General features: G+C 44.7%; 1 protein-coding gene across 1 annotated transcript in view; it reads right to left on the bottom strand.

Annotated features, from left to right (window-relative positions):
- SCN8A (sodium voltage-gated channel alpha subunit 8) overlaps positions 1 to 27,737 on the bottom strand; it is a 152,777-nt gene that overhangs the window by 68,156 nt on the left and 56,884 nt on the right. The window contains exons 9-11 of the mRNA XM_056120276.1: positions 25,170 to 25,376; positions 23,918 to 24,211; positions 12,358 to 12,720 (exon numbers count right to left, since the gene is read on the bottom strand). Coding sequence (XP_055976251.1) covers positions 12,358 to 12,720; positions 23,918 to 24,211; positions 25,170 to 25,376 — 864 coding nt within the window. The remainder of the gene's footprint in view (positions 1 to 12,357; positions 12,721 to 23,917; positions 24,212 to 25,169; positions 25,377 to 27,737) is intronic.

The following is a 27,737-nucleotide window of genomic DNA, read 5'->3' as shown; positions in this document are numbered from 1 at the left end:
GAAAATTATAATAAAAAATACTTGACTTCCAAGATAGCTCTTGGCCCAGATGGCTTCACATGCGATTTCTGTCAAATATTTACAAAAACAATAATACCAATCTTACAAGAATTCTACTTCTCCATTTGTCTTATAAAGCTAATGTAACTGATACTCTATATGATGGAACATTATAAAAAAAATAAAAGGGCAAGTATGTCTCATTAAAAGATGCGAAATCTTTATTTAAAAAATTTTTATTTCCATACATTTATTTTGGCTTATTTTGTGCCACACCGAGCTGTGCTCAGGGCACCAAATAGGGTGCCGGGGATTGAACCCGGGTCAGCCTGTAGAAGCATGCAACGTGCAAGTGTGCTGTGTGCAAATAATATCTTTGTACTACAAAGATGAAAATCGTTAATAAAATCTGACCAAACAGAATTCAGAAAGAAACAGAAAGGATAATACATCGTGACCAATATGGTTCATCCTGGGAGAGCAAGATTACTTTAAATTAGGAATAAAGTGTCATTCATCACATCAGCAAAATAAAGAAGACGAACCATATGATCACTGCACAGATGCAGAAAAAGAACATTTAACAGAATTCAACATCTCTGCATAATAAAATTTCTCGGCAGGCCAGGAATAGACTGTAGCAGTTTCAGTCTGATAAAGAACATCTATGACAACCTAGAGCGGCATCATATTTCTGGGTAAAATACTAAATTCGTTTCCTCTAATACTCGAAGCAAAGAAGAATGTTTGCTTTTATCACTTCTATTCAATTTTGTACTAGAGAGCACAATAAAACAAGAAAAATAAATAAAAGGTACAAGGACTACGGTATTAATCACAAGAATACCATTTTGCACGGAAAATTTACAACAGGACCAGGGAAATGTCTCATAGACATTGTGAATATGGCCAACATACAAGAGACCTGGGTCTTACCCCAGCATCCTACAATTCCTTGAGCACCCTCAGAGAGCTCCCAAGTGACTTAACTGGAAATAGCCCTTGGTACCCTCCCTCAGGCCCCAAATACACAAAAACAAAAATAAAGGCAAGCAACCCCAGCCAAACTCGAAATATGCCTAATCAACCCCAAATATTAAGCTGTCAAGAGAGGGCTAGAGAGGGAGTTCAGTGGGCAGGGTGTTTGCCTTGCATGTGGCAGACTTGGGCTTGACCCCCAGCACCCATATATTCCCCTGAGCCCTGCCAGGAGTGATCCCTAAGCATAGAGTCAGAAGTAAGCTCTGAGCACTGTCAGGTGTGGCCCCAAAAGAAAGAAACTAAACCAACCAGAAAAATCAAGATGAAATATAAGATCAACAGAAAATATCGAAAGTTATTTCTACATTCTAGCATAAATAATTGAAAATAAAAACTCGGAAAGTACATCTTTCATAACAGTAGCACCGTCCTCCCGTTCATCGATTTGCTCGAGCGGGCACCAGTAATGTCTCATAACAAATTGTGAGACTTGTTACTGTTTTTGGCATATCAAATACGTCACGGGGAGCTTGCCAGGCTTTGCTGTGTGGGTGACATACTCTCGGTAGCCTGCCGGGTTCTCTGAGAGGGGCGGAGGAATCGATCCCAGGTTGGCTGCGTGCAAGGCAAACGCCCTACCTGCTGTGCTATCGCTCCAGCCCCTTTCATAACAGTATCAAAAAAAAATATCTAAAGAAAGCCCAGTAAACTATGTGCAGCACACAGTATACAATATTTTTGAGAAGAGATTAAGAAGACAAATTAAATGAAGAAGTAATCACTTCAGGGGGCGGAGCCATAGTACAGAGGGTAGGGCATTTGTTTTGCACACAGCCGACCTGGGTTCGATCCCTGACATCCTGTATGATCCCCTGAGCACTGTCACAAGTAATCCCTGAGTGCAGAGCCAGGAGTAACCCCTGAGCACCACCAGGTATGGCGTTAAAACCAGCCCCCTCGAAAAGAAAATAACTAAATCATTTCACAGTATGGAACATTCAATGTAACTTAATTAATCTGTCCATTCCCCTCAACTGATAGAGTCCGTCATCACCATAATGCTAGGCTTTTTTCTGTGATTTTTTTTCTTTATTTTTTGTTTGTTTGTTTTTTGGGCCGCACCTGGTAGTGCTCAGGGCTTACTCCTGGCTCTGCACTCTGGGGTCAATCCTGGCAGGATCGAGGGGCAATATGGAGTGATGGGAATAGAATTTGGGTCAGCTGAGCGCAGGGCCAGCAGCCTACCCACTGCACTATTGCTCTAGCCCCTATTCTAGGTTTTTTTATGATGAGATTTAAATGATAAAGATCTAAATGATAAATGATAAGATTATTCTAAAATTTATAGAGGAGCCGGACTTGGTAAACAATATTTAAGAAAGATCTATAATTGCAAAACAACCTATGAAAGATTTAATATTTAGATATTTAAAACAATTTAGATATTTAAAAAATATTGTTTTAAGAATTTCAATGATTTCATTTCAAGACTTTTAATGCTATAAAATTTGAATGCAGTATTGACATAAACAAACAGATCAAAGCAACAGATAGAATCAAGAACAGATTCTGTGCTAAGACAATCTAGAAATAAATTCACATGTTCATATCAACTGATTTTTGACCAATACATCAAGTCAACTTAACAAAGAAATGAAAGTCTCTTACTAGGATTGAAAAACTTGATAGCCATCTAGGTTGATGGCTATCTAAATACACAAAAGTTAATGTGAGTTGAAAAGAGACCTTATAAATTTTTTTTTTGGGGGGGACACATCCAGCAGTGCTTTGTTTAGGCTTATTCCTGACTTTTTACTCAGAGATCACTCCTGATGGGACTGGGGGACCATATGGGATGTTGGGGATTGAACTCAGGTTGGCTGTGTGCAAGACAGGTACCCTACCCACTGTGCTATCCTATGCCTGCCAAACTATAAATCTTATAGGTGAATACCTTCAGAATATTGGGAATCAGCCAAAATTCCTTGGACAGAATATAAAACTCATTGTGAAAAAAAAATATATTGCATTGCACTTCATAGAAATAAAAAGATTCTATATCTGATAATGGGCTTGTATTCATAACAAAATTAATATTAAAAGATTAACAGCTTTGTTAAAAATGGGTAGCACTGCACTGCACTGTCCTCCCGCTGTTCATCAATTTGCTCGAGCAGGCACCAGTAACATCTCACAACAAATTGTGAGACTTGTTACTATTTTTGGTATATCAAATACATCACGGGTAGCTTGCCAGGTTTTGCCGTGCAGGTGAGATACTCTCGGTAGCTTGCCGGGTTCTCCGAGAGGGGCGGAGGAATTGAACCTGGGTTGGCTGCGTGGAAGGCAAAAGCCCTACCCACTGTGCTATCGCTCCAGCCCCAAAATGGGTAGATTTGAATTAAGCAATTTCCAGAAGATATTTAACGAGCACACGAAAAGATATTTAAGAAGCTCATCATTAAATAATGAAATGCAAATTAAAAACATAACATTTTATACCTACTGAAATGTTAAAATCAAGAGTAACAACACCAAATGTTGGTTAGGATGTGAAGCAATGAACTATGAAGCACTATTCGTAGGAGTTCAAAAAAAAATGGTGAAAAAAAATGGTGAGACTCTTTTGGAGAACCACTTGGCAGTTTCTTAAAAATTTAAAAGTCTACTTACCATAAGGCCCAGGAATTTCACTGAGGTTTTAATCTAATATAAAATAAAATATTCCACTATAAAGTCATACAAGAATGCTGTGAGCAAGTTCATTCCTGGCAGGTTGCAAATGGGAAAGGTAAATTTTAAATGTCCATCAAGGGAAATATGGATCAGCAAATGGGGGTGTATTTCTATAACAAAACACCACTCACTTATCAATAATACGGGAAGAGCCACCGACACGCAAAACATAGGAATACCTGAAACATCTTGTTAAAAAAAAAAACAAATAAAAACTACCTATTGTATGAGTTCACAATAAGGGAAGAATCTGTGGTGGTCCGAGGAGAAAACACTGCCTGCTGGAGGAAGACTTCGGGCTGACTTGAAAAGGTACAGAGGTACTTTCGAGGAGAGCCTGTGGCAGAGAGGGGGCCCGGTGCCAATCCTCCTTCACGGGGGTCTAGCACACCGCGTGGTGCTCGGAGCTCAGAGGTGCTGGGAATCAAGGGCAAGACTCCAATCCGAAAAGCATGTGTGCCAGCCCTTTGCAACACTCCACAGGTTCATCCCTATCTCCTTTTCACGCACAATTTGGTAACTTTTAGATGAGGGGTGGGGTGGTATGTGACTTATGCAACACAAAACTCACCCCTTTACCTTTAACCTACTAGGAAAAAAAAAAAACGACTGCAAGACTGACTAGGCCCTGGATTTCCTATGCTAATTATGCAATGCCGAATGTGTAAAGAGGTAAAAATGTTGTCTGTCTTGTGGACATAAAGATCAACAAAATCAGAAAAGCAAAGGGCGCGAGAGAGCCAGACACTGGCATTAAACAGGCAAACCACTGGGATAATTAATACCCTCCGTGATTAGGTATTTCTCTGTACCTGCTTGGTGCTAGGTGGAAGTGAAGAACAATTGGGGAAGCTGTCAGTTTTTCATTAAGTTTTGGCCAGTCTGAGGCAATAGCAACTATTACAGAAGTTTTAAATTTTTCTGGGGGTGGGGGTCCACACCCAGCGGTGCTCAGGAGTGATTCCTGACTCTGCCCTCAGGAATCACTCCTGATGAGCTCGGGGGACCCGATGGGATGCTGGGGATTGAACCGGTGTTGGCCATGTACAAGGCAAACACCATATCCACTACATCAAGGCAAACACCCTATTCACTCTACCACCGCTCTGGCCCCTGTTACAGAAAGTTACTGTTTGGTTTCCTTGACTATTCCTAGAGATAGTTATTTGGTTTCTTGCAAGTTGGATTTACAGTACATTGTATCCCCTTGTTATTTACTGTTATTTGTTTCCCTGGGAAAGTTGTGAGTGAATTTCTGTTTTCATATATGGTCTGGTCACTGTATTCGCAGGCTGTCTCTCAGTACTCATGAGATCAAATGGGTTAAGGGACAAAAACTAAGTATATATTGATTACTGTTAAATGTCTACAATGACAAAGTAAAACTGCACATGGTAAGAGTATTATTTAAAAGTGGTAAGATTACCTGGGAGCTATGACAGTAACTAGAGAAAAATAAATCTGGGCTGGGAAGAAAATCTAATCTGTTAAAATTGGAGTAAACGGAATATCGAGAGAGGTGAGTCCCTCTCTAAGGGAGGTTTTGAGAGTTGGGACTGAAAGTAGATTCTTGGATATCATTTCTTTATTTTCCACTGAAAATTTTTTTTTGCTTTTTTTTTTGGGTCACACCTGGCGATGCACAGGGGTTACTCCTGACTCTGCACTCAGGAGTTACTCCTGGTGGTGCTCGGGGGACCCTATGGGACACTGGGAATCGAACCTGGGTCAGCTGTGTGCACGGCAAACGCCCTACTCGCTGTGCTCTCTCTCCAGCCCCTCCACTGAAATTTTTTGAGGTTAAAATGAACATAACAAAAAATTCACCCTGTAAAACACTTAAAAATGTCTGATGTTGCGGCTTTCAACATATCCTTGACACCACAAATAGTCCTGAGCTCTGCCAGGAGTGATCCCTGAGTGCAAAGCCAGGAGTAAGGCACCGCTGGGCGTGGCTGAAAAACCAAACATCCAAGAGGGTGGATTTCCAAGATAGTGAGTTTTGTCCACCCCCACCACCCACTGCCAAAGCCAAGTGGGTGGTATGTCAAATAAGCTTGGGAACTTCTGTTTTTCCCATTTTTCAGTTGGGCACGAGTTTTCTTAATTATATTCTTTATTTAAAAATTAAAATGGGCTGGAACAATGGTACAGCGGGCAGGGTGTTTGCTTGCTTTGCACGTGGCTGACCTGGGTTGGATCCCTGGCATTGCGTGTGGTCCCCTGGGCACAGTAGGTGCAACCGAAGGGTGTTTTCTGTTTTGTTCAACAAGAGATTTAGGGGCTAGAGGTACAGTGTTGGATAACAATGGGTTGTCTGTGCTCCTCCCGGAGGGAGCTTAGGTTTATTGAGTTTCTCCCACAACAGTGCTCCTTGAGGCATACCCAATTCCATCAAGCACTAATAATCCTATATTACTCTTCTCTTTCCTTTATGTCATTTTCATGGTTTAGCAATGTCCTCTTTGTATAGACAGAGGAAGACAGTTGGTGCTATACTTTTTTAATGTGGGAGTTAACTGACTCCAAGTAATATTTACTCCTGGGCATCCATCATATTTACTTGACTTACGCCTTAGTTGCCTTTACTGCCTAACACCCCCAAAGGGAGGGTCCCAATGAAGGAACTGGATGGACCCAGGGCAAACGGTAAGCTACCCTGGCATCAAAAGGGCAGGGGACAAGCTAAGCACCATAAATATAATAAGAGCATGGTCATGGAACAAACTCTGTCATGACTCCAAAAGAAGTAACTGAATAAAGGACTCTTATGGGGTTAGGAAAGACTAACTTGGTCTAAGGACTATAGTCTGGGATATATAGCGAGATGTGTCCCCAGAAAGAGCCAACCTTTAAGCTCAATATATCTCTTACTGTGTTCATTCAAAATGACTAGAAATATTAATAAGAAGTAAATTTACTACGATTGTTTAAATTAATTACTAGCTGAGGAAAGGAGAGAGCAATACACCCTAGATGGAATCCTGCCCTTGAGTGGATCTCCTAGTAATCTGGAGATTACTCAAATGAGATTTTGTCCTTGACTTAATCTCCTAGATTAACACCCACCAACTGCCCGACTGTGTAATCCCATCAACGGCCAAGACCCAGAGACTATAAAACCCTGCTCCCAGAAGCGCACGGCCACATTTGTGGCCTCGTGACATCTTATCTGGTTCTTAGTCTGGAGAACCTGGCAGGCTACCAAAAGTATCCTGCCCACACGACAGAGTCTGGCAAACTCCCCGTGACATATTCAATATGCCAAAAACCAGTAACAAAGACGGGTCTCATTCTCCTGACCCTGAAAGAGCCCCGAATGTGGCACTTTTTAAAATATCCGGGCTAGGACGAAGGAGATGTTACTGGGGCCTGCTCGAGGCAATCGATGAACAACAGGATGACAGTGTGGGGAGGAGGGTAGGCCACACCCGGTGATACTCAGAGGACTATATGGGATGCTGGGAACCAAACGTGGGTTGGTTGCGTGCAAGGCAGATGCCCTACCTGTTGTACTATCATTGGCCCTCAAACTGGCTTTCTAATGCCAGGAAAGAGTGATATAATATGCTTCACATTTTATATGTTATTATATATATTTAATATATATTTAATGTCATATGTTATTATTTATATATTATATATATATTTAATGTTCACAAAATCCTGATCGCAAAGGACTTTAAAAAACAAACTGTATATAAGGAAATAGGATGAAAAGGATTGAATCAATCTCCCAGGATCACATGTGAGAATAAAGATCTGGGCTTTTGTTAAAACAGCATCTGGCTAATGCTCTTGGAGTTAGAGTGCCTGAATTCAAACCATAAATCTCTTACTCACTGTATAGTTTTAGAGAAGTTGCTTTATTTCTAATCTAACACTAGCTTTTTCCTCAGTGGAATCAGTCCAATAGGGGCTTGTGAGCATTAAATGACATCATGCTTAAAAAAAAAACAAACCCAAAATGAGATAATACTTCTACATTTGTGAACACAATTTCTAAATTATCTGTGAATTTTGTGTTGTCAGTAGCACCTGCTTCCTTTATGTGTGAAGATAATGTTTCTCACTTTTCTGGTTCAAAGATGAGAAAGTCCCTTTAATCTCTGCCTTTAAAACAAAGTAAAAGTGAAAATTCCCAAACTATCCAAGTAATCACCACTCAAGTCAGAACTTAGGAATTCATAAAGAAGTGAAAGATCTTTTGACAAGATTCCAATGAGGGGGGTTGGAGAGATGGTACAGCAAGTAAAGTGTTTGCCTTGCACGCGCCGACCAGGGTTTGATCTCAGGCATCCCATATGATCCCCCAAATACCATCAGGACTAATTCCTGAGCATCACCGGGTGTGCACCCCCCCCCCCCCAAATGAAAAATATCCTAGTGAAGGAATGTCTTGGGCTGGAGCGATAGCACAGCGGTAGGACGTTTGCCTTGTGCACAACCAGCCTGGCTGAGCCGGGTTCAATTCCTCTGCTCCTCTCGGAGAGCCCAGCAACTACCAAGAGTAGCAACACAACATTTTGTGTACCAACACAAAATTCTCGCCCGCACGGCATAGCCTGGCAAGCTACCGTGACGTATTCGCTATGCCAAACACAGTAACAACAAGTCTCAAAATGGAGATGTTACTGGGCCCACTCGAGCCAATCAATGAACAACGGGAGGACAGTGACAGTGACAGAAGGAATGTCCGAATGTTTTCTTGTCTTAGGGCATATTATGACTTTATATTTAAGCCTAGAGGAAAAATACAGTTGTGGTATAGTCTAATCATTAATATTGTGTAACATCAGTTTATGGATCAGCAGAAGTTCTCACACCACTGCAAAAAGCGTGAACACAGAGATAGGTGGAAGTCGTCTCATAGTTCAGGTGAAGACAAATTGCTGAAGACATGTCCAAAATGTTCTAACAACAACAACTAGCCCCCAAAGGAATCACTCATCTGGCCTGAGCTGCATATATTATTATGAATGTGTGTATCCTGCTAAGATAAATCTTAGATAAATAGTAAGTATAAATAAAGATAAATAAAAGTATAAGTATAAAGCATAAGTATAAAAAAAGATAAGTAAAGATAAATAAGTAGCTAAGAAAAGGCTATAGCACAGTGGGTAGGGCGTTTGCCTTGCACGCGGCCGACCCGGGTTCGATTCCTCCATCCCTCTCAGAGAGCCCGGCAAGCTACCCAGGGTCTCCTGCCCGCACGGCAGAGCCTGGCAAGCTCCCTGTGGCACATTCAATATGCCAAACACAGTAACAAGTCTCACAATGAAGACGTTACTGGTGCCCGCTTGAGCAAATCGATGAACAACGGGAGGACAGTGCTACAGTGCTACTTAGCTACTAATATTAAGACATCTTGACCTCAGGGAGACCTTGGTGCAATCTCCATTTCACAAGTCATGGACTCTCTCCCTGAGTCTAATCTGATAGGAGTAGGATGAAATCAATGTCACCAACAATTTCCTTTTCCAAAGTTATGTTTTAGCCAGACATCTTCATTCCCCTCCGCCCCATATGCAGACTGTCTGTATATAAATATGATATTATGCCACACAGACCATGTACATTTAGTTTGGTTTTGTTGTGTCTTTTGGCCTATTCATGTAACCCAGATGTTTCACACAATGATTAATAAGAAAGCACTCTTCATAATTTCGAACAAAGTGGTTTTCCCCAGGTACGGAGCCCCTGGCAATGACAGATACCTGCCTACTTCAGATTACTGTCACTTTGGAATCTGGTTACCTGCTCTGGGGACTCCTCATCGGTCCTAAACATCAGTTTGGGATCACTGTGAAGCATTTCCTAAGTGCCCACAGGCTACTGGGTGGCCATATCCCCAGTACTCTGCAGGCCAGAAGAAGGTGGTGCCAAGACTTAGATTCCACAACCATCTGCTCAACTGCCTCTCAAATCTCTCTCCCACTCAGTACAACTGAAGCTGCTTAAAAACAAAAACAGAATCTTGAACCTGCTCATCGGCCTTATGCTGAAGTTCAAGCTTCTTCTTCCTGGGCATCTTTTCCAATACCCTCTCTTCAAAAAAAAATAAAAAAAGAACACAGTATTTTTTTTTTGGCTTAAAATTTTTTTTAAACTGCCAAGATACCAAAATTTAAGTTTTCAACATTTTTGTAATTATCAAATAATTATCTCATTGTAGAGGCCAAAAATCATCTCCAGACACAGAACTGATTTAAGAAAAATCAAATAAAAATTAAATGGAAAATATAAAACCATGTAACGTTTATTCTGACCAACTCTCATGTTTTTGGGTTAACTAGAGAAACAGCTTGTTATTACAGTGGTTCCTATTGTGGTTGATCTTAAACAATTCACTGAGCTCGGGATATGGCCGAGTGGTAGAATATATGCCTCAGATGCTTGAAGCCCTGGTTTTGATCCTTGACACCAGAAAACATAAAAAAAAATTAGTAAAAGATTCTTTAGAAGAGCAATTAACAGGTGACTATGTGGAGAAGATGTTAAAGTTGGCCAAAACCCAGAAGATGGACATTTCTGGAAAATCTAGGACTTTGTATCTACCACGGATAAGCTGGGACTTCAAGCAGCTCAAATTGAGACTGGCCCCCATCTCAAAAACAGGAATAATAATCTCCATTTTGTCTACTCTAAGAAATTTTTATCCAGAATATAAACAATGCGTGTGAAAGTAATTTGGAACATGCCAAGAGTTATACACGCATACTGGTGGAAAGTCCTCTTTGAAATAAAACGGCAGGGGAAAACAAAAGATCTCAAACACATCCTAACTGCCTACATAATTCACATCTATCCTATGACATCTGAATCATTTCATCCTCGGTTGTCCGGTTTTCCCCCACACATGCATCATGCTAATCAAAGGGTTGGCTTTCCTGGTGCTGTGTTAGAAAGAACCGAAGTGTTAGAATGAGGCGGACCGACATGCTCTCTCAAGGAGTTCAGACCAGCCAAGGAGGGGCTGAGGAAAGTGAAAGAATCGGAGAGAGTAAGGCTTAGGGTCGTTGAGGCTTTAGGAACACGAAGCCAAGGAAAAAGGGCATAAACAGCTTAGAACTTAAAGAAATGCTCAGAGATGGCTTTTTCACAAAGAGGGGAACCATTATCCAAACCCCTACTCAAGTGATTTTATGAAGCTATTAAATGCAACTCCTCCAGAGCCTGACATTTGATTACACTTAAAATTCATCTTTCGCATCCCCTCTCCTTCCTCCCCCAGATACCATGTGTTCTTGCCCCAACCTCCTACTTTCCCCTGCTTCCTTCCATTTCTTTGCGTTTCCAGCCCGCCTGAAGTCTAGCTCCCATTCCGTCCTGGTTCCTTTAGCCTGGCTCTCCTCGGAGCGTCCCTTCCTCAACATCGCGGGAGGCACTGGCCTCTTTGGAAAACTCCCATCTCATCCTCTGAAGAGGAGACTTAAAAAAAAAAAAAAACAAAAAACCAACTGATCCCAAAGCAACGGATCCTTTTACTTAATGGGAGAGAGTTTAAATTCCAAGCTGTTTTGCTGGTAGGGAGGAGACCCAGGGGGAGGAAAGGGAGAAGCGATTGGTGGTTTCAAACCCGCTCAGACTCTTATTGGTGGTGGCAGGATTCCATTCTCATTCTATGGGTGCAGGGTCCGCTGGCCAGAGGCATTCAGTCCAAGCAGGTGGGGTGGGACAGGGCAAGAGAGAGGCAGAGACTCGCAGAGACAGAAGGAAAGAGAAAGGTGTTTTTTTTTCTTTTTTCTTTTTTTTGGGGGGTCACACCCGGCGATGCTCAGGGGTTACTCCTGGCTTTGCACTCAGGAATCACTCCTGGCATTGCTTGGGGGACCATATAGGATGCTGGAATCGATGGCGTGCTCTATACAGCATACTCACTCTGGCCCCTCTCTCTGTTTTTTTTTTTCTTTTTGGGTCCCACCCAGCGATGCTCAGGGGTTCCTCCTGGCTCTGCACTCAGGAATCACTCCTGGCGGTGCTCGGGGGACCCTATGGGATGCTGGGAATCGAACCCCAGTCGACGGTGTGCTCTATACAGCATACTCACTCTGGCCCCTCTGGCTTTTTTTTCCTTTTTGGGTCCCACCCAGCGATGCTCAGGGGTTCCTCCTGGCTCTGCACTCAGGAATCACTCCCGGCGGTGCTCGGGGGACCCTATGGGATGCCCGGAATCGAACCCCAGTCGACAGCGTGCTCTATACAGCATACTCACTCTGGCCCCTCTCTCTGGCTTTTTTCCCCCTTTTTGGGTCCCACCCAGCGATGCTCAGGGGCTCCTCCTGGCTCTGCACTCAGGAGTGACTCCCGGCGGTGCTCGGGGGACCCTATGGGATGCCCGGAACCGAACCCGGGTCGGCCGCGTGCCAGGCAAACGCCCTCCCCGCTGGGCTACCGCTCCCAAGGCGTTTTTCTTCTTAAAGGAAAGAATCGGCGAGGAGAGAGGAGCCCCGAGAGCTCGGGAAGATGGGGGGGGGGGGAAAGGAAGGAAGAGCTCAGAGCGGGGTGGGAGCGGGCGGAGCGCGCGAGGGCCGGGAGGGGGGCGCCTGCATGCCTCGCCGGGTCCGGGCGGGGGCGGGGGCGGGGGGGGGGGCCTCTCCTCCTTACACTGTGGCCAGGAGCTGCCTTATCTATTTTCACCTCTGGCAGGAGCCGCCCGCCGATGTGCGCGCCGGGGCCTCCGATGAGCGACACGACGCCGTTGCAGTCCACGGTGCTGTTGCGCTTGACGCTGCGGCGCAGGCTGGGGAAGATGCGCGAGGAGCGGCTGCCCTGGCTGTAGCCGCTGTAGCCGCTGTAGCTGCTGCGGCGCTCGCGGGCGCGGGCCGGGAGGAAGAGCGAGTCGCGGCGGCCCTCGCTCTCCTCCACCGTGCTGTGCTCGTCGTCGGCGAACTCGTTCTCCGAGCCCGGGTCCCGGAACCGGCCCGGCCCGCGGAAGCTGAAGATGCTGCTCCGGCTGTTGTGGCGGGACAGGAACGGGGAGCCCGGGATGCTCAGCAGGGACTGCGGCGGCGGGCGGGGCGGGGGGGAGAGAAGGAGAGAGAGAGGCGTGAGAAGGCAGGTGCGCTCCGCCAGGTGGGCCTCCCCACGCCCCGCCCCTGCGGCCACCCGAGATCCCACCCCGCGACACCCAGGACCACCTGCTTCCCCCATCCACTCCGTCCTCCCCCCGTGCTCCCAGGTCCTCTGCCCGACCACCCGCCTCCATCCATGCCTAGACAGGCCCCTTTTAAGTTTGGTGATTCAAGTTTGGGCCCTCCCTTCCTTTCTCCCTTCCTCCCTTTCTTCTTTCTCTTTTTTTTTTTTTTTTTGCTTTTTGGGTCACACCCGACGATGCTCGGGGCTGACTCCTGGTTCTGCACTCAGCAATCACTCCTGGCGGTGCTTGGGGGACCATCTGGGATGCTGGGAATCGAACCTGGGTCGGACGCGTGCAAGGCAAACGCCCTCCCCGCTGTGCTCTCGCTCCAGCCCCTCTTCTTTCTTTTCTCCTCCCCACCTCCCTCCCTTTCTTGGCTTTTTGGGGATCACCCTGCAAGTGCTCAGGGCTGACTCTTGAGTGTGCTCTGGGGGCCACATGGGAGGCTGCTCTAAGCATTCCACTTTTAAAAATTTCTGAGGATATAAAAATCTTTATTATGTACTAATAATTATGTGGGTTATTCTAATAAGAATTAATTTTAGGGGGGATTTTGGGCCACACTGAGCTGTGCTCAGGGCTGACTCCTGGCTCTGTGCTCAGGGATCACTCATTGCGGGTCACAAGGGACCATAAGGAGTGCCCGGGACTGAACTCGGGTTGGCCATGCGCAAGACAAACACAGACCTACTGAACTCTCTCTCCAGTTCCAGAAATTACTTTTATTTATGATTTATTTATTTTTGTTTTGGAGTCATACCTGGCGGTACACAGTACCCTGGCTCTGTGCTCAAGGATCACTCCTAGGGCTGGAGGGACCATATAGAATGCTGGGGATACCACTGAGGTCCATTGCATGCAAAGCAAGCCCTACCCACTATATTATTTAAAGCAATATTATTGAACCCAGTAGAAATGGTTGAAATAATAAAAATACCATTAATTTCTAAACATTATTGCCAACATTAGTTTAATGAAAATGATTTAAATTTATCACATGCTTTAAATATATCTTTGCTAAAACTTTGAAACCACAAAGTTAGCTCATTAAATCAAAAAGTTTTACACTGCATCTAAGTCTCATTAAAAAATCTTGAATATACTAATATTCTCAGTTGTTCTGTTCTTTGGCACCCCAAATATTCCTTTTGTAAAGTGGGAGAAGATTGGCTATAAACATCTGAGTGCCCCATTTTAAGGGTAACTGCTCTATGAGAAAAAATAGTGACCTCAGTCAATCCTCCCTGCTACCTTAAATATTTATTTTTATCCAACTGTGACCTCATACAAAATTTCAGGGATGTGATTTAGTTGTAAAGAGCATGTCTTGCAGTACCAGGTTTGGGTTCGATCCTTGATACAGCATCAAAACAAAACATTCATAGAAAGTTTTTTTTGGGGGTTTTGAAACCTTTCCTGGTGGTACTCAAGGAACCATACGGACCACTGGGGACCAAATCCAGGTCAGCCATATAAAACCTTAGCCCCTTGTATTATCTCTCTGACCCCCCCAAATAATTTTAATTAACAGTTATTTAGTAATTATTCTAATAATTGAAAATTATTTTAAGTTTGAGCGGGCCCAGTAATGTCTCCATTGTGAGACTTGTTGTTACTGTGTTTGGCATATCGAATACGTCATGGGGAGCTTGCCAGGCTTTGCGGGCGAGATACTCTCGGCAGCTTGCCAGGCTCTCTGAGAGGGAAGGAGGAATTGAACCCAAGTGAGCCAGGCTGGCCACATGCAAGGCAAACGCCCTACTGCTGTGCTATCGCTTGCCTTCAAATTTAGATTTTAAACTACCTGTAAAATGATTCCACTGTGAAAGACGTTTGTGGGCTTGAACTTGGCCAATAAAGCCCATACACTGTAAGTGCTAAATAAACTTTTAAAAATAGTATGTTTGATCAAACAAATTAGTAAGAGCAGGGATCTTACTAATTGCTTTCTTTTTATTTAAAAAAAAAGTTTTGGAAATCACATCCCGCAGTTCTTTGGGCTTACTCCTGACTCTGCACTCAGGGATCACTCCTGGCAGTGCTGGGACCATATGGGATGCCGGGGATCCATGTACTACTGCTCTGACTCTTCTTACAGATTTGTGTATTTTTCTTGCCCAGAACTCCAGTTCTGTTCTAGACTCAAAATACTTCTTTCTGGTTCTGGTTTCCTCCTATAATATACAAAGTCCCAATATTTGGGTTAGTATGTCGTGGCACCAGGCATTGAGTTGATTGTCTCATGTTTGCCCTGGGCACTGAGTCTTACCTGAGTCTTATTTTTTTCTAATAGAAATCGAGACTTTTATTTAGGAAATATGAGTGAGAACAGTGAACCCCATGAAGTAAAGGAATGACGTGTCCAGAGCTGGGGTGTGCAGACAACACTGGAACACAGTGTCTCGTAAGGTAAAGGGAAGGGCTGCACAGCTAGCGTGGAGGAGCTCTGGGCACTCCAAAGGGGGGTGCTGACATTTTCATGCAATTATACTTAACTACAGCACCTAAGAATGCAATGGTTTTTCTAGAAATTTATGATGATACTTTCTATTATTATTAGCATCACCATCAGTTGATGATCAGTTGTGGAAAATATAAACTATCCTTTTGCCACAGATGTTTTTGTTTTGGTTTCCGCCTTTGGCGATGCCCCAGGCTCTGCATTCCAGGATCGCTCCGGGTGGGGATCGAACCCAGGCTGGCTGCAGTTACTGGCTGTACTAGCTCTGGTCTCTACTTATGCCACAGATAATTTGAGAAGTACTCAAAATAATGCAGCTGGCCAGGAGGTAGTTAAGAAGAGTCTTGAAGTGTACCTGTGGTTCTGCTTTGGTCAGGTAGGATCCGGTGACACATAGAAATGACTACTTTGGAAAGAAGATTTTTATTGCTACCCCAATGAGGTAGGGGCGTGGTGGGGGACACAAGGCACATCCTCTAGGTGGGGCCTCATAGAAAGGAACTGGTGAAGTGACAGAGGTGAAAAAATATGACCTGAGGCTTTTATTTTGATTTCTTTGCAAGAGAGTGTGTTGGGGTAAGAAGACACATTTGGACAAGTTTAGAATCGGACAATTTGGATAATTTAGGGTAGTTTCTTGGATAAAGGGGTGATACTTAGTTGTTCAGTACCTAGCCCTAGAGTGACTTAAGGCAGGGAAATCATTAGCTTGGTGTGTGAGTTTATTTTCAATGAAAATGGTCTCCAGTTGGAAAGGAAGGCTCCCCAAAAGACGTCTAAAAGGAAGCCTGTCACCCCACACAGAGCACAGGCAACCGGTTAAGTGCTGAAGGAGATGGGTAGTTAGTTCAACTAATGGTGGAGATTGAAGGTCAATGTTTTTTATTAACACTGCTGTAGTTCAGGGTTCTTAATACAAAGTTGGTTTTTTTTTTTTTTTTTGCTTTTTGGGTCACACCTGGCAATGCACAGGGGTTACTTCTGGCTCATGCACTCAGGAATTACTCCTGGCGGTACTTGGGGGGACCATATGGGATGCTGGGAATCAAACCCGGGTTGGCCGTGTGCAAGGCAAACGCCCTACCCGCTGTCCTATCACTCCAGCCCCCAATACAAAGTTTTCTAAGTCTTGAATTACCTGCTCCAATCCTGCTTTTCTGTGTGTGTCTGTTTTCAGTAAGTATGAGTCTTTTTTGTAGGGGTTAGGGAGGTTTGCTACACACTCCAGTGCTCGGAGCTTACTCTTGGCCCTGTGTTAGGGATCACGCCTGGTGGGGCTCAGGGCACCACACAGTGTGCTGGGGACTGAGTCCAGGCTGGCCGCATGCAAAGTAAGTGCTGTACCCACTGTACTCTTTTGCTGGCCTCTGCCTCATTTCTGAATTTTTTTCAGTTTCAGATTTACTGCAAGTAGTCATTAAAAAAATACCACTGTTGAGTTTTAGGGTAGCATCAAAGAATATTCACATTAATATGAAATACGTTTTCCGACTCCTATATTAAACTAGATTTTCTTCAAATATTTCAACCAAAAAAAACTGCAATAAATTGAATGTAAGAGCAAGTATGCTAATCAAATTAAAGAGATTTGAGAAATGTGAACAATGCCACTTTTCCTACTTATATGTGTATTTTTTGGTTTGGAAAATAGTTTATCTATATAACTTATTAAATATATAAGGGGATTATCAGTATTATCTACATAATTTTTGGTACCACTTTGCTGTCTACTTCAAGTTTATGCAGAAGCTTAAACATCTGTATCACTATTACTTAAAGATAAATTAGTAAATATATTTTGAATGTTTATAAACATCTTAAAATGTCCTTAACTTTTTTTTTTTTTTTTTTTTGCTTTTTGGATCACACCTGGCAAAGCACATGGGTTACTCCTGGCTCTGCACTCAGGAATTACCCCTGGAGGTGCTCAGGGGACCATATGGGATGCTGGGAATTGAACCTGGGTTGGCTGCGTGCAAGGCAAACGCTCTACCTGCTGTGCTATTGCTCCAGCCCCCTTGACAACTTTTAAGGATATAAAGGCATCCTAAGTCTCAAAACTTTGATAACTACTACCACAGAAAAATTAAATATACTGGAGAGATAGTCCAACCGATAGGGCACTGCCTCATGTGGTCTATCCAGGTCTTATTAAAAAATAATTAATTAATTTTGGGGCCATACTTGGCAGTGCTCAAGGCTTACTCTTGGCTCTGTGCTCAAAGATCATTGCTGGTGGGAATCAGGGGACCATATGGGATGCTGGGCATTGAACCTGAACTGGTCATGTACAAGGCAAGTATCCCACCCACTGTACTATCATTCCAGCCCCTGGCTTACCCAGGTTTGATCCCTGGTATCCCATATGATCCCCCAAGCTCTGCCAGGAGTGATCCCTGAGCACAGAGACAGAGTAAATCCTGAGCACTATCGGGTGTGGCCCAAAACCCAAAAATTTTTTAAAAACAGGGATACAGTGCTGCCTAGCAGGTCAACCTGTACCTGCAATGTGAGTGCATCAGCAGTCTGATGGTGCCTTCGGGCCTCCTGATACCCCCAAATTGCCGCTGTGCCCCTGGCTGGACCCCGTCAACTTGGGACCAAGTTTCCCGAGAAATTAAATGGCAAAAAGTTAGGTATGTGGGAGTCACGCCCACAAACCACTTCTGCTCAGCTATATAAGCTCAATAAACTAGTGTCTGCCTAAGGGGCAGAATGGGGCGGTGGTGTGAAGGTGCAATGGTGGTGGAATTGAAGAAAAAAAAAACGTGAAAAAGAATTAGATACTTCATAAGATAAACTTTATCAAAAATTTAAAATATCCAAATTCCTAAAAACACGGTCGTAATTTGAGAAACATGCATAGGAAGGGCTGGGCAGGAGCTATCGGATGATCTCAGAAGACCGGCAGCCGGCAACTGAGTAGACCTGACTCCGCTGTGAGGAAACGACGGATCATTCATCTGAAAGCTGATGGCAGAGATTCCCGCGTGTGTGCAGGTCGCGTGGGAAAAGGTAGATAGACACTGGAGTGTTTGGGAACACAAGCTCTTCAGTTACAAGCTTCACATTCTGACGGCAATACCTACTAGTTATATAACCGTGGCTAGTGAGTTACCTGCTCTGGGCTTCAGTTTCCTTAGTCAAATCAGAAAAAAAGTGCAGGAAAGACCCGGGACCGAGCCTACGCCTCGGTGTGGGGCTTCTAAACATGTCACGACCTCTAGGAATCGACACTTCCTTTTCAGACGGGGAAATTAGAGAAAGGGAACATTTTCATGAGCGTCGGGGCATTTCATAAGCCCAGTTTTATTTTTTGAGGCTAGGAGCGAACAGTGGACCTCGGTACTAAGGCCGACAGGTTAATCAGAGGCCATTCAGGAGAACAGTGACAACAGTGCTGAGATATTCATTAAAGAGATCAGTTATAGCTCAAGACACAGGCCAGGTTATGATAAGGCTACAATCACATTTTTTTCCACAAGAGAGGCTGAGTAGGAGAAAGGTGAAGGGAAGGTGAGCCATGGTTCAGGCCATAAAGAAGTTCCAGAAAGGGTTAAATCAGAGTTAGAGAAATCTATTTATTTATCCAATTAACATCTGAATGTTTAGCCCTGTGCAAAAGAGGCCCTGATTCTTGGAATTTTATCTGCGAGAGGACAAGATAAGAGACCACAAGTACCAAGAGGTACATAAAAAAATAGTGGAAAGATGAGACGATAACTTCTAATTGGGTATGGAATGGGTGAGCCCAGGAAGATCTCTTGAGAGAAGGATGGGAAGAGTAAGTGTGATATGTATATATTTGGGCTGGAGCGATAGCACAGTGGGTAGGGTGTTTGCCTTGCACACGGCCCGGGTTCGATTCCTTCGTCCCTCTCGGAGGGCCCGGCAAGCTACCAAGAATATCCTGCCCACATGGCAGAGCCTGGCAAGCTCCCCGTGGCGTTATGCCGAAAACAGTAACAACAAGTCTCACAATGGAGACGTCATTGGTGCCCGCTCGAGCAAATCGATGAACAACAGCACTGTGCTACAGTGCTATGTATATATTCAAAGATGAGAAAGTAGGTCACCTTGGAGAGGGACTTTTAGAGCAAACCAGAAAGTAGAAAACACCACATACGGGAAGCATCTGGGGTCAGAGAGATAGTACGTGGGTTAAAGTCCTTGCCTTGCCCATGGCCAACCCAGGCTTGATTCGCCAAGCACTACATAGGGTCCCCAGTACTGCCAGGAGTGATCTCTGAGCACAGAGCCAGGAGCAAACCCTGTGCACTGCCAGGTGTGGCTACAAGCAGTAATAACAATAAAAACAGTAACAAAAAAAACAACAGAGAGAGAGAAATATCCAATAGTTCACCATCGTTAAAGCACAGGGTGCTTGGATGGGGCAGACTGACTAGGGACGGAAAGCGAAGGATAGTGACCCACTCTTGCAAAGGAGAATTCCCTCTCCCAGTCTGCTTAACCATTTTCTTGAACTTCCTATTCAACTTCTAATTACCTTCAATCATATTTATTTCCTGGGCTGGAGTGATAGCACTGCGGGTAGGGTGTTTGCCTTGGACGCGGCTGACCCAGGTTTGATTTCTCCATCCCTCTCGGAGAGCCCGGCAAGCTACCTAGAGTATCCCGCCCACACAGCAGAGCCTGCCAAGCTCCCCATGGCGTATTCGATATGCCAAACACAGTAACAACGATCATGATCATCCTGTTGTTCATCGATTGCCTCGAGCAGGCCCCAGTAACGTCTCCTTAGTCTTTAGTCCTGAGATTTTAAAAAGTGCCATATTCAAGGCCCTTTCAGGGTTAGAAGAATGAGACCCATCATTGTTACTGGTATTTGGCATATTGGGTATGCCACGGGGAGTTTGCCAGACTCTGCTGTGTGGGCAGGCTACATTTGGTAACCTGCCAGGTTGTCCAAAGTAAGAATGAGATAATAAGATGTTGTGTGGCCGCAAATGTGGCTGTGTGCTTCTGGGAGCTGGGTTTTATAGTCTCTGGGTCTTGGCCGTTGATGGGATTACACGGCAAAAGGGGGCCAGTTGGTGGGTGTGACCCCTGTCTACTGGAATTTGGAGGATCTAGGTGGAGGATGTTCAGCCCCGATCTGAGCAGGCTTGGAGATCTCAGCCCTGGGACCCGCATGCCTTTGTTCCTCTGCCGGTACCTTCATGCGTGTGGAGAGTGGTCTCAGCATGGTGGTGGGTGGTTCTGGAGGCCTTTGGCTGCTGGAGCTCTGCTTGGGGCGGGGAGGGAAACTCAACCCGCCCCCCTCCAAGGGGCCCCGGTGAGGACAGTAACAACATGTCTCACAATAGAGACTTTACTGGTGCCCGTTCGAGCAAATAGATGAACAACGGGAGGACAGTGCTACAGTGCTAATATTTATTTCCTACGTTACTAAAAACTGGTGACTGTGAGATGTTACTTCTTCAACTTCCTACCCTTAGATTTATAAACTTATCCAACATTTCCGTGCCCCCCAACTTTCCTGTCATTTAGGGCAAGGGACATGGTGCCACAATCCTGCTAGAGACCATCTCTGTTTTCACAACGTTCAAGACTAGGTTCTGTTTTATTCCTTTTTCCACTTTCTACTTCCACTCTACCCTGTATTACCACAGTGCTGATTTGGGAGGGAGCAGGGTTTTGGTCCACACTTGGCTGTGCTCAGGACTGACTTCTGGCTCTGTGATCAGAGGTCACTCCTGGCAGTGCCAGGGAATCAATCTGGGCACGGCTGCATGCAAAGCAAACGCCTTGACTCTTGTCCTATCTTGGCCAGCCACAACAGTGCTGATTCTTACCCAAGGTCTTTATGTGCTCTTGAATGAGAAGTCCACACTCATCTCTTTCTCTCGCTCTCCCCGCTCAATATTCCCTGTACTGAAAGGGGTCTTTAAAGTCCTTACTGACTTAATAGTGCCAACTATAATGAGCACTTACATTCTGAAGCATTTCTGTTGAATTTCAATAATTATTGCCCTGACCTTTCTAACCTTTTTGCTCCCCTGGCTTCATTAAACCCTCGGTTCTCTAAGCACCTCCAATGGCCATTCTCTTCCTTTCGTTCTTTTAATGTACACGCATCCCAATGGCCATATCTTTTGCTTGACACCTCAGTCTTCTGCCCCCGCGCCTGGGTGTTCCTTCCCGGAGCCCCTTGGAGGGGAGCGGGTTGAGCTTTCCTCCCCGCCCCGACCAGGGCTCCGGCAGCCGAAGACCTCCAGGACCAGCCACCACCATGCTGAGACCACTCTCCGCACACATGAAGGTACTGGCAGAGGGACAAAGCCACGCGGGTTCCGGGGCCGAGGCCTCCAAGCCTACTCGAATTGGAGTCGAGCATCTTCCACCCAGATCCGCCAAATTCCAGTAGGCGGGGGTCACACTCACCACCTGGCCCCCTGGCGCCGTGTAATCCCATCAGCGGCCAAGACTCAGAGACTATAAAATCCAGATCCCGGAACCGCGTGGCCGCATTTGCAGCCGAGTGACATCTTATCAGGACTTTTTTTTTTATGACATCTTATTGTCTCATTACTACTTTGGACAAACTTGCAGGCTATCGAATGTAGCCTGCCCACAGGGCAGAGTCTGGCAAACTCCCCGTGGCGTACCAAATATGCCAAATACCAGTAACAATGATGGTTCTCATTCTCCTAAATAGCCTTGAATATAATCTCAGGGCTAGGATGAAAGAGACGTTACTGGGGCCTGCTCGAGGCAATCGACGAATAACAGGATGATGAAATGAAATGAAATGAAATGACACCTCAAGACTCAGGGGTTCAGTCACCACCTCTCCACTCATGATCTCCTCCCTGTTCAATCAAAAGACTTCCCGGGTGTCTAAAAGATGGGTCAGTCAACAAATCATTCGAATTGGAATATATTTTTCTTCCAAACCTGGAATACCCTTTCTTTTTTTTTTTTGATGACACCCAGCAATGCACAGGGGTTACTCCTAGCTCATGGACTCAGGAATCACTCCTGGCGGTGCTCGGGGGACTATATGGGATGCTGGGAATCGAACCTGGGTTGGTCGCATGCAAGGCAAACGCCCTACCTGCTGTGCTATGGCTCCAGCCCCGGAATATCCTTTCTTCTGACTCACTGCAACTTTCCCTATGTACCCAATGTTACCAGTCATTACCTGACTACTTCCTGCTAATTGCCTCCGTTCATAAATTAACTTTATCCAAAATCTCCGTTCAGTGACTCCAGGCTGGGAAAGATCTTGCCCTCCAAAGCTCCAGAATATCTCAATTATGAAACAATATGATTGTTATTATATAAATATAAACAATTTTTAAATGTATCTGCCTGCTTCACAATATTGTAAGCACCCTGGATGATTGGTTGTCTTTCAGGACTGAGCATCCTGCACCCTGAGGCTGACTGGCACCCTACAACTACTGGAGGTTAAGTAAGAAGAGGTATATTCCACAGTGATCTATTGACAGATCACAGAAAATCAGACAGACGGTGAAAGACCAGAGGGAATGAGACGGTAGTGATTTAGACGTCATTCTTAAAATAATAGATAAGTCAGATCTAAGGTTACACAAGGGTAGAAAAATGGAGATGAAAATGAGTGATTTTGCTGTGATAAAATGTGAAGGACTAGCACAAGAACAAATGGGGATGTTCTTGTGCATGAAGGGGACAATGAATCATCTCTGAAGGGTAAGAGAAGAAACGTGAGAGACTACAATAGCCAGTAATGAATCTGCTCTAACTCTGAGAACCTTCTGGTATTTTTCAAAAAGAGGAAATTAAATGGCATAAGAATTGGAACTTGGTGGTATTTGCTTTTAAATCCAAAAAATCGATTATGTGATATTCTGAGTAACAGAATGCTTGGTAGTTTATTCGTAAGTCATCGTCCCTTCTTTCTTGATTTCCCTCTTTATTAAAGTTGGGTGAAATTAGGGGCAAGAGCAATAGTATGGCATGAGGGGCACTTGATTTGCACACGGCCTACCCAGGTTTGATCCTGGCATCTCACATGGCCCCCGGAGCCCTGCCAGGTGTGATCCCTGAGCACAGACCCATGAGTCAGCACTGCGCACTGCTCGATGTGGTCCCCAAAGAAAAAGACAAATCCCCCCCAAGTCGGGTGAAATTCAAAGCAAAGTTGGGGTAAAATTAATCTACCACAGGCTAGCTATCAGCGTAACATCTTATATTTAAAGTAATTAATAACCAGGACTTGCTATACTCAAAACAGGAGTCCTAAAGAATGTCAGAAATTTAAAAAAATCTATAATTAAACACAATTCTCAAACAGAGGTGCTTTAGCTAAATTCCGGTGTTTAGGGACTAAGAGGAGAAAACTCCTCTGGGCTGCTTCACAGATTTTATTGCTGAAGTCCATGTGCCAAGGGCGACAACAAGCCCTCGCACAGCCCTAGCCTGGCTGCAAGCTAGGAGCCAGGGCAGCCTGAGGCATCCTCAGAGTCTGATGACGCTTTCTCTGAGCAGGACACAGCACGGAAGAGTGTCACGCCAAAGGGGAACGTGAGCACCAGAGAGATCAGGAAGCTCACACGGCTCAGGCTGATTCGATCCAGTGCAAAGAAGCTTACCTGGTTCATGATGGAAAACTTCCTTCCTATCCTGTTGTCCGGGAGGCGAAAGCCTTTCCTCCTCATGCCATCCTCCGACTCAGACTTGAACACCTTCTCGGGATCGCCCTTCTCCTCCCCTTCAGAGAGTTCCTTTTGCTTCTTCTTTTTCCTCCGGTTGCGTCTTTCCTTGGCACTCTTGGAGCTGAGTTTGGAAAGCTCGGAGGAGCTCCGAGGAGAGCCAACCCCATCTTCACCTTCTTCCTCGATGGCATCTTCCGAGACGGTTCCTGCGGAGGTGGCCATGGCCGCTGCCTAGGGAAGGGACACAGAGCAGAAGCAGTTAGCTGGAGTCACTCTCGGCCAAGCAGTGAGTGCAGATTCTGTTCTTTCTCTTAGAAAGCTGGGAGAAGAGAAGGAAGAAAAACTGAATCGTCCAGAGAGATGGTGTCCAGGGCCTGGACAGGCTCAGCCCTAAGTGAGCAGCACAGAACAGCCCAGTGGTGAGGACTTTGGGATTTATTTTCTTGAGAATCTTAGATGAGAACTTGATTGCCTTGTAAGAGAAACTCAAAATGAATGCTAAGGAACAGAATAATACACTATGGTCTCAACAACAAAAACGACATGTGTGTTTCATAAGGAAATCAAGTTTTGGATCAATAAAGTGTGGTGCAATCGTAAGTTTTGGTCTTCAAATTTTACTTTAGTGGGGCTGGAGCAATAGCACAGCGAGTAGGGAGTTTGCCTTGCACGTGGCCGACCCGGGTTCGATCCCCAGCATCCCATATGGTCCCCCGAGCACCGCCAGGGGTAATTCCTGAGTGCAGAGCCAGGAGTAACCCCTGTGCATTGCCGGGTGTGAACCAAAAAGCAAAAAAAAAATTTTTTTTTACTTTAGTAATTTATGTTTCTCTTCTTTTCAATTGTGATCAATGCTTTGTGTTATCACAAAGAATATCCGAGGCTTTCTTCTCAAACCAAAAAGCGAGGCTATATAAATTGCTCTGGCCACTTCTGTCTTACATCACAGTAACTGAACACTTGACAGGTAAGAAAATCTGCCAAAGATTATTTAGACAAAAATTCGGCCAGTAAGACAAATGCAATAATTGGATCAACCATCTGCAGTTGTTATTTGGATTATTTTAATCATACTAATGGCTTCGATTTCACAGTGTGTCCAGAAAAGATCAAACGGAATGGTGATCAGATGGGGTCTGAGTCACGGCAGTCTGGCAGGAAGGCACACTGCAGAGATCGCATCACCAACCTGTGCCTCTTCTTGTTGCTTCTTCAGTTGCTCCAACATGGCTTTGAACTCAGCTTCCTTCTGCTCTGCCTCCTCCAGGGTTGCCTGATTCTGCTCTTCATAGGCCATGGCCACCACAGCCAAGATCAAGTTCACCAGATAGAAAGAGCCCACGAAGATGACCAAGACAAAGAAGATCATGTATGTTTTCCCAGCTGCCCGCAAAGTCTGTAAAGACAAAAAAAAAATATCGGAGTCATCAGCATCAAATGAAATCAAGTGGTGGCAAATTTTCCTCTGTGGAGGCATGGCTCTCCTTGGACCAAGACAGGATCTCCTGTCTTGAGCTGCCCCTTCCACTGCAGAACACTGAAAGGTCTGAAAGGTCTTTCCAATCTCAACTCAAGAGAAGAAAATGGCAATGGTGACAGCCATTCATTTGAATTAAAATGTCCCCTTCTATCTACACATATTCCCAGATACTCTTTTCATAGGAAGAAGAAGGAGGAAAAAGAAGAAGAAGGAAGGAGGAGGAGGAGGAGGAGGAGGAGGAGGAGGAGGAGGAGGAAGAGGAGGAGGAGGAGGAGAAATAATGTTGGGGCTAAGAATTATATTTGACTTTTTTCATTCTATTTTTTGGAGGTGGGGGTTGGATCACACCTGCCAGTGCTGGGGTGTCAGTTCATTCTAAAACAAGAATATAAGACCTTCAGCTATTTTCATTTTGGTTCTCAAAGAGCATTAACGGAAAAATTCAATCTTTGGATAAGGTCCAAGTCACAGGAAGTTGCCATCCTGAGTGATAACCCCTTTCCTTATCCTTTTGCAATAGGATGTTTGATAAGAAGGATATATGACGATATTGGGGAGAAAAGCAAAAGAAAGATCCTAAGATTACTTATTAACAATAAGCAAACAAATATCATTGGGTGTCTGGGTTATATAATGTGACCTACTATTACTTAATTCTCATTTTTATTCTTTCAACCACATTGTTTAACACAAAGCAATAGCACAGCTGTAGGCTGTTTGCCTTGCACGCAGCCAACATGGCTGACCCGAGTTCGATTCCTCCGCCCCTCTCGGAGAGCCCAGCAAGCTACCGAGAGTATTCGATATGCCAGACACAGTAACAACAAAGTCTCCAATGGAAACGTTATTGGGCCCGCTCGAGCAAATCGACGAACAACGGGAGGGCCTTTTACTTTAGTGAGAAATATTTCATTAGAAATATTCAAACTGGCAACTCTAGGGTTCAACAGAAATTTAAGAATTCACTAGGGGATTTGAGTTAGATGTTAGCCTTAAAGAGGTTTTTTTCAGACGTGAATGGGACATGTTTTCCCGTCTAAAATGAAAGGACATCATCAAATGCCAAGGTTAAGAGAAAACAAAATATTATCATAAAATTTTTAAGTGGGAAGACTCATCACTTAAACAAGTTTTTTCAGCCTTTTTATACTCAGAAGCAGTGTCTGGTGGGCCGGCCAATGTTTGACAATCACCAACCCGAACTTCTCTATCACCACTAGCAAAACAAAATGACTTGCTCAGAGTCACTGACACAGCCCAAGGGAATGGTACTAGCCTTGTTATTCTACCAGCCACAACCTGTCAGAATAAGTCCACATGAGTTTCAAATCTGAAAAATGCCGATAATTTAGAGTCCAAGCTCACCTGGGATAGATATCTATCTTTATGGGGCCAGAGAGAGAGTTTAGTGGGTAGGGTGCTTGCCCTGCACATGGCCAACCTAGATTTGATCACTGGCATCTCAAAAGGTCCCCTCCAGGAGGGATCCCTGAGCACAGAGCCAGGAAAGTTCAGACCACAGGTGGATCTAGCCCAAAAACCAACCAACCAACCAACAATAAAAAAATTCTTTAGAATATATAGTGTAGGGCTGGAGCGATAGCATAGCGGGTAGGGCATTTGCCTTGCATGCGACTGACCCGAATGACCTGGACTCAATTCCTCCGCCACTCTCGAAGAGCCCAGCAAGCTACTGAGAGTATCTCGCCTGCACGGCAAAGCCTGGCAAGCTCCCTGTGCCGTATTCTATATGCCAAACACAGTAACAAGTGTCACAAAGGAGACATTACTAGGCCCGCGCGAGCAAATCAATGAACAATGGGAGGACAGTGCTACAGTGCTATATAGTACAGACATATAAACATAGTGTGTTTAATCTATTTCTTAAAAAAAAAGTCCTCAACTCAAAAACAATAGGAAATAAAATAACAGGTAGCAGATATAGGGAACAAATTCTCAGTCCAGGCAGACTGTCAGGGCTGTGAGACTCTGCAATTATATATGAATGAGTGCTAAAGTAATGGACGGGGGTGGGGGGGGGTGGGGGGGGTGGGGGGGAGGGCAATTTGGAGGAAGACTGGCCTGGTGTGAGTACATCACCAAGATCACATCAAAGCTAGAATTAAACACAGAATCCCATATGGAGGCCTCATGGAGAGCCCAGCCACACACCCAAGAGATCATTCATAACAGAATGGGAGATTAACTCCCAGGGGTAGTAGAGATAAGGACCAGGAGGTCTGCTGCACGGCTTGGAAACCGGCCTCACATGCTGGG

The sequence above is a fragment of the Sorex fumeus genome, unplaced genomic scaffold (assembly GCF_029834395.1).
Source record: "Sorex fumeus unplaced genomic scaffold, SorFum_2.1 ptg000042l, whole genome shotgun sequence".
Classification (NCBI taxonomy): Eukaryota; Metazoa; Chordata; class Mammalia; order Eulipotyphla; family Soricidae; genus Sorex; species Sorex fumeus.
The sequence above is the reverse complement of the archived record's forward strand: the minus strand, read 5'-3'. Positions and strand labels throughout refer to the sequence as shown.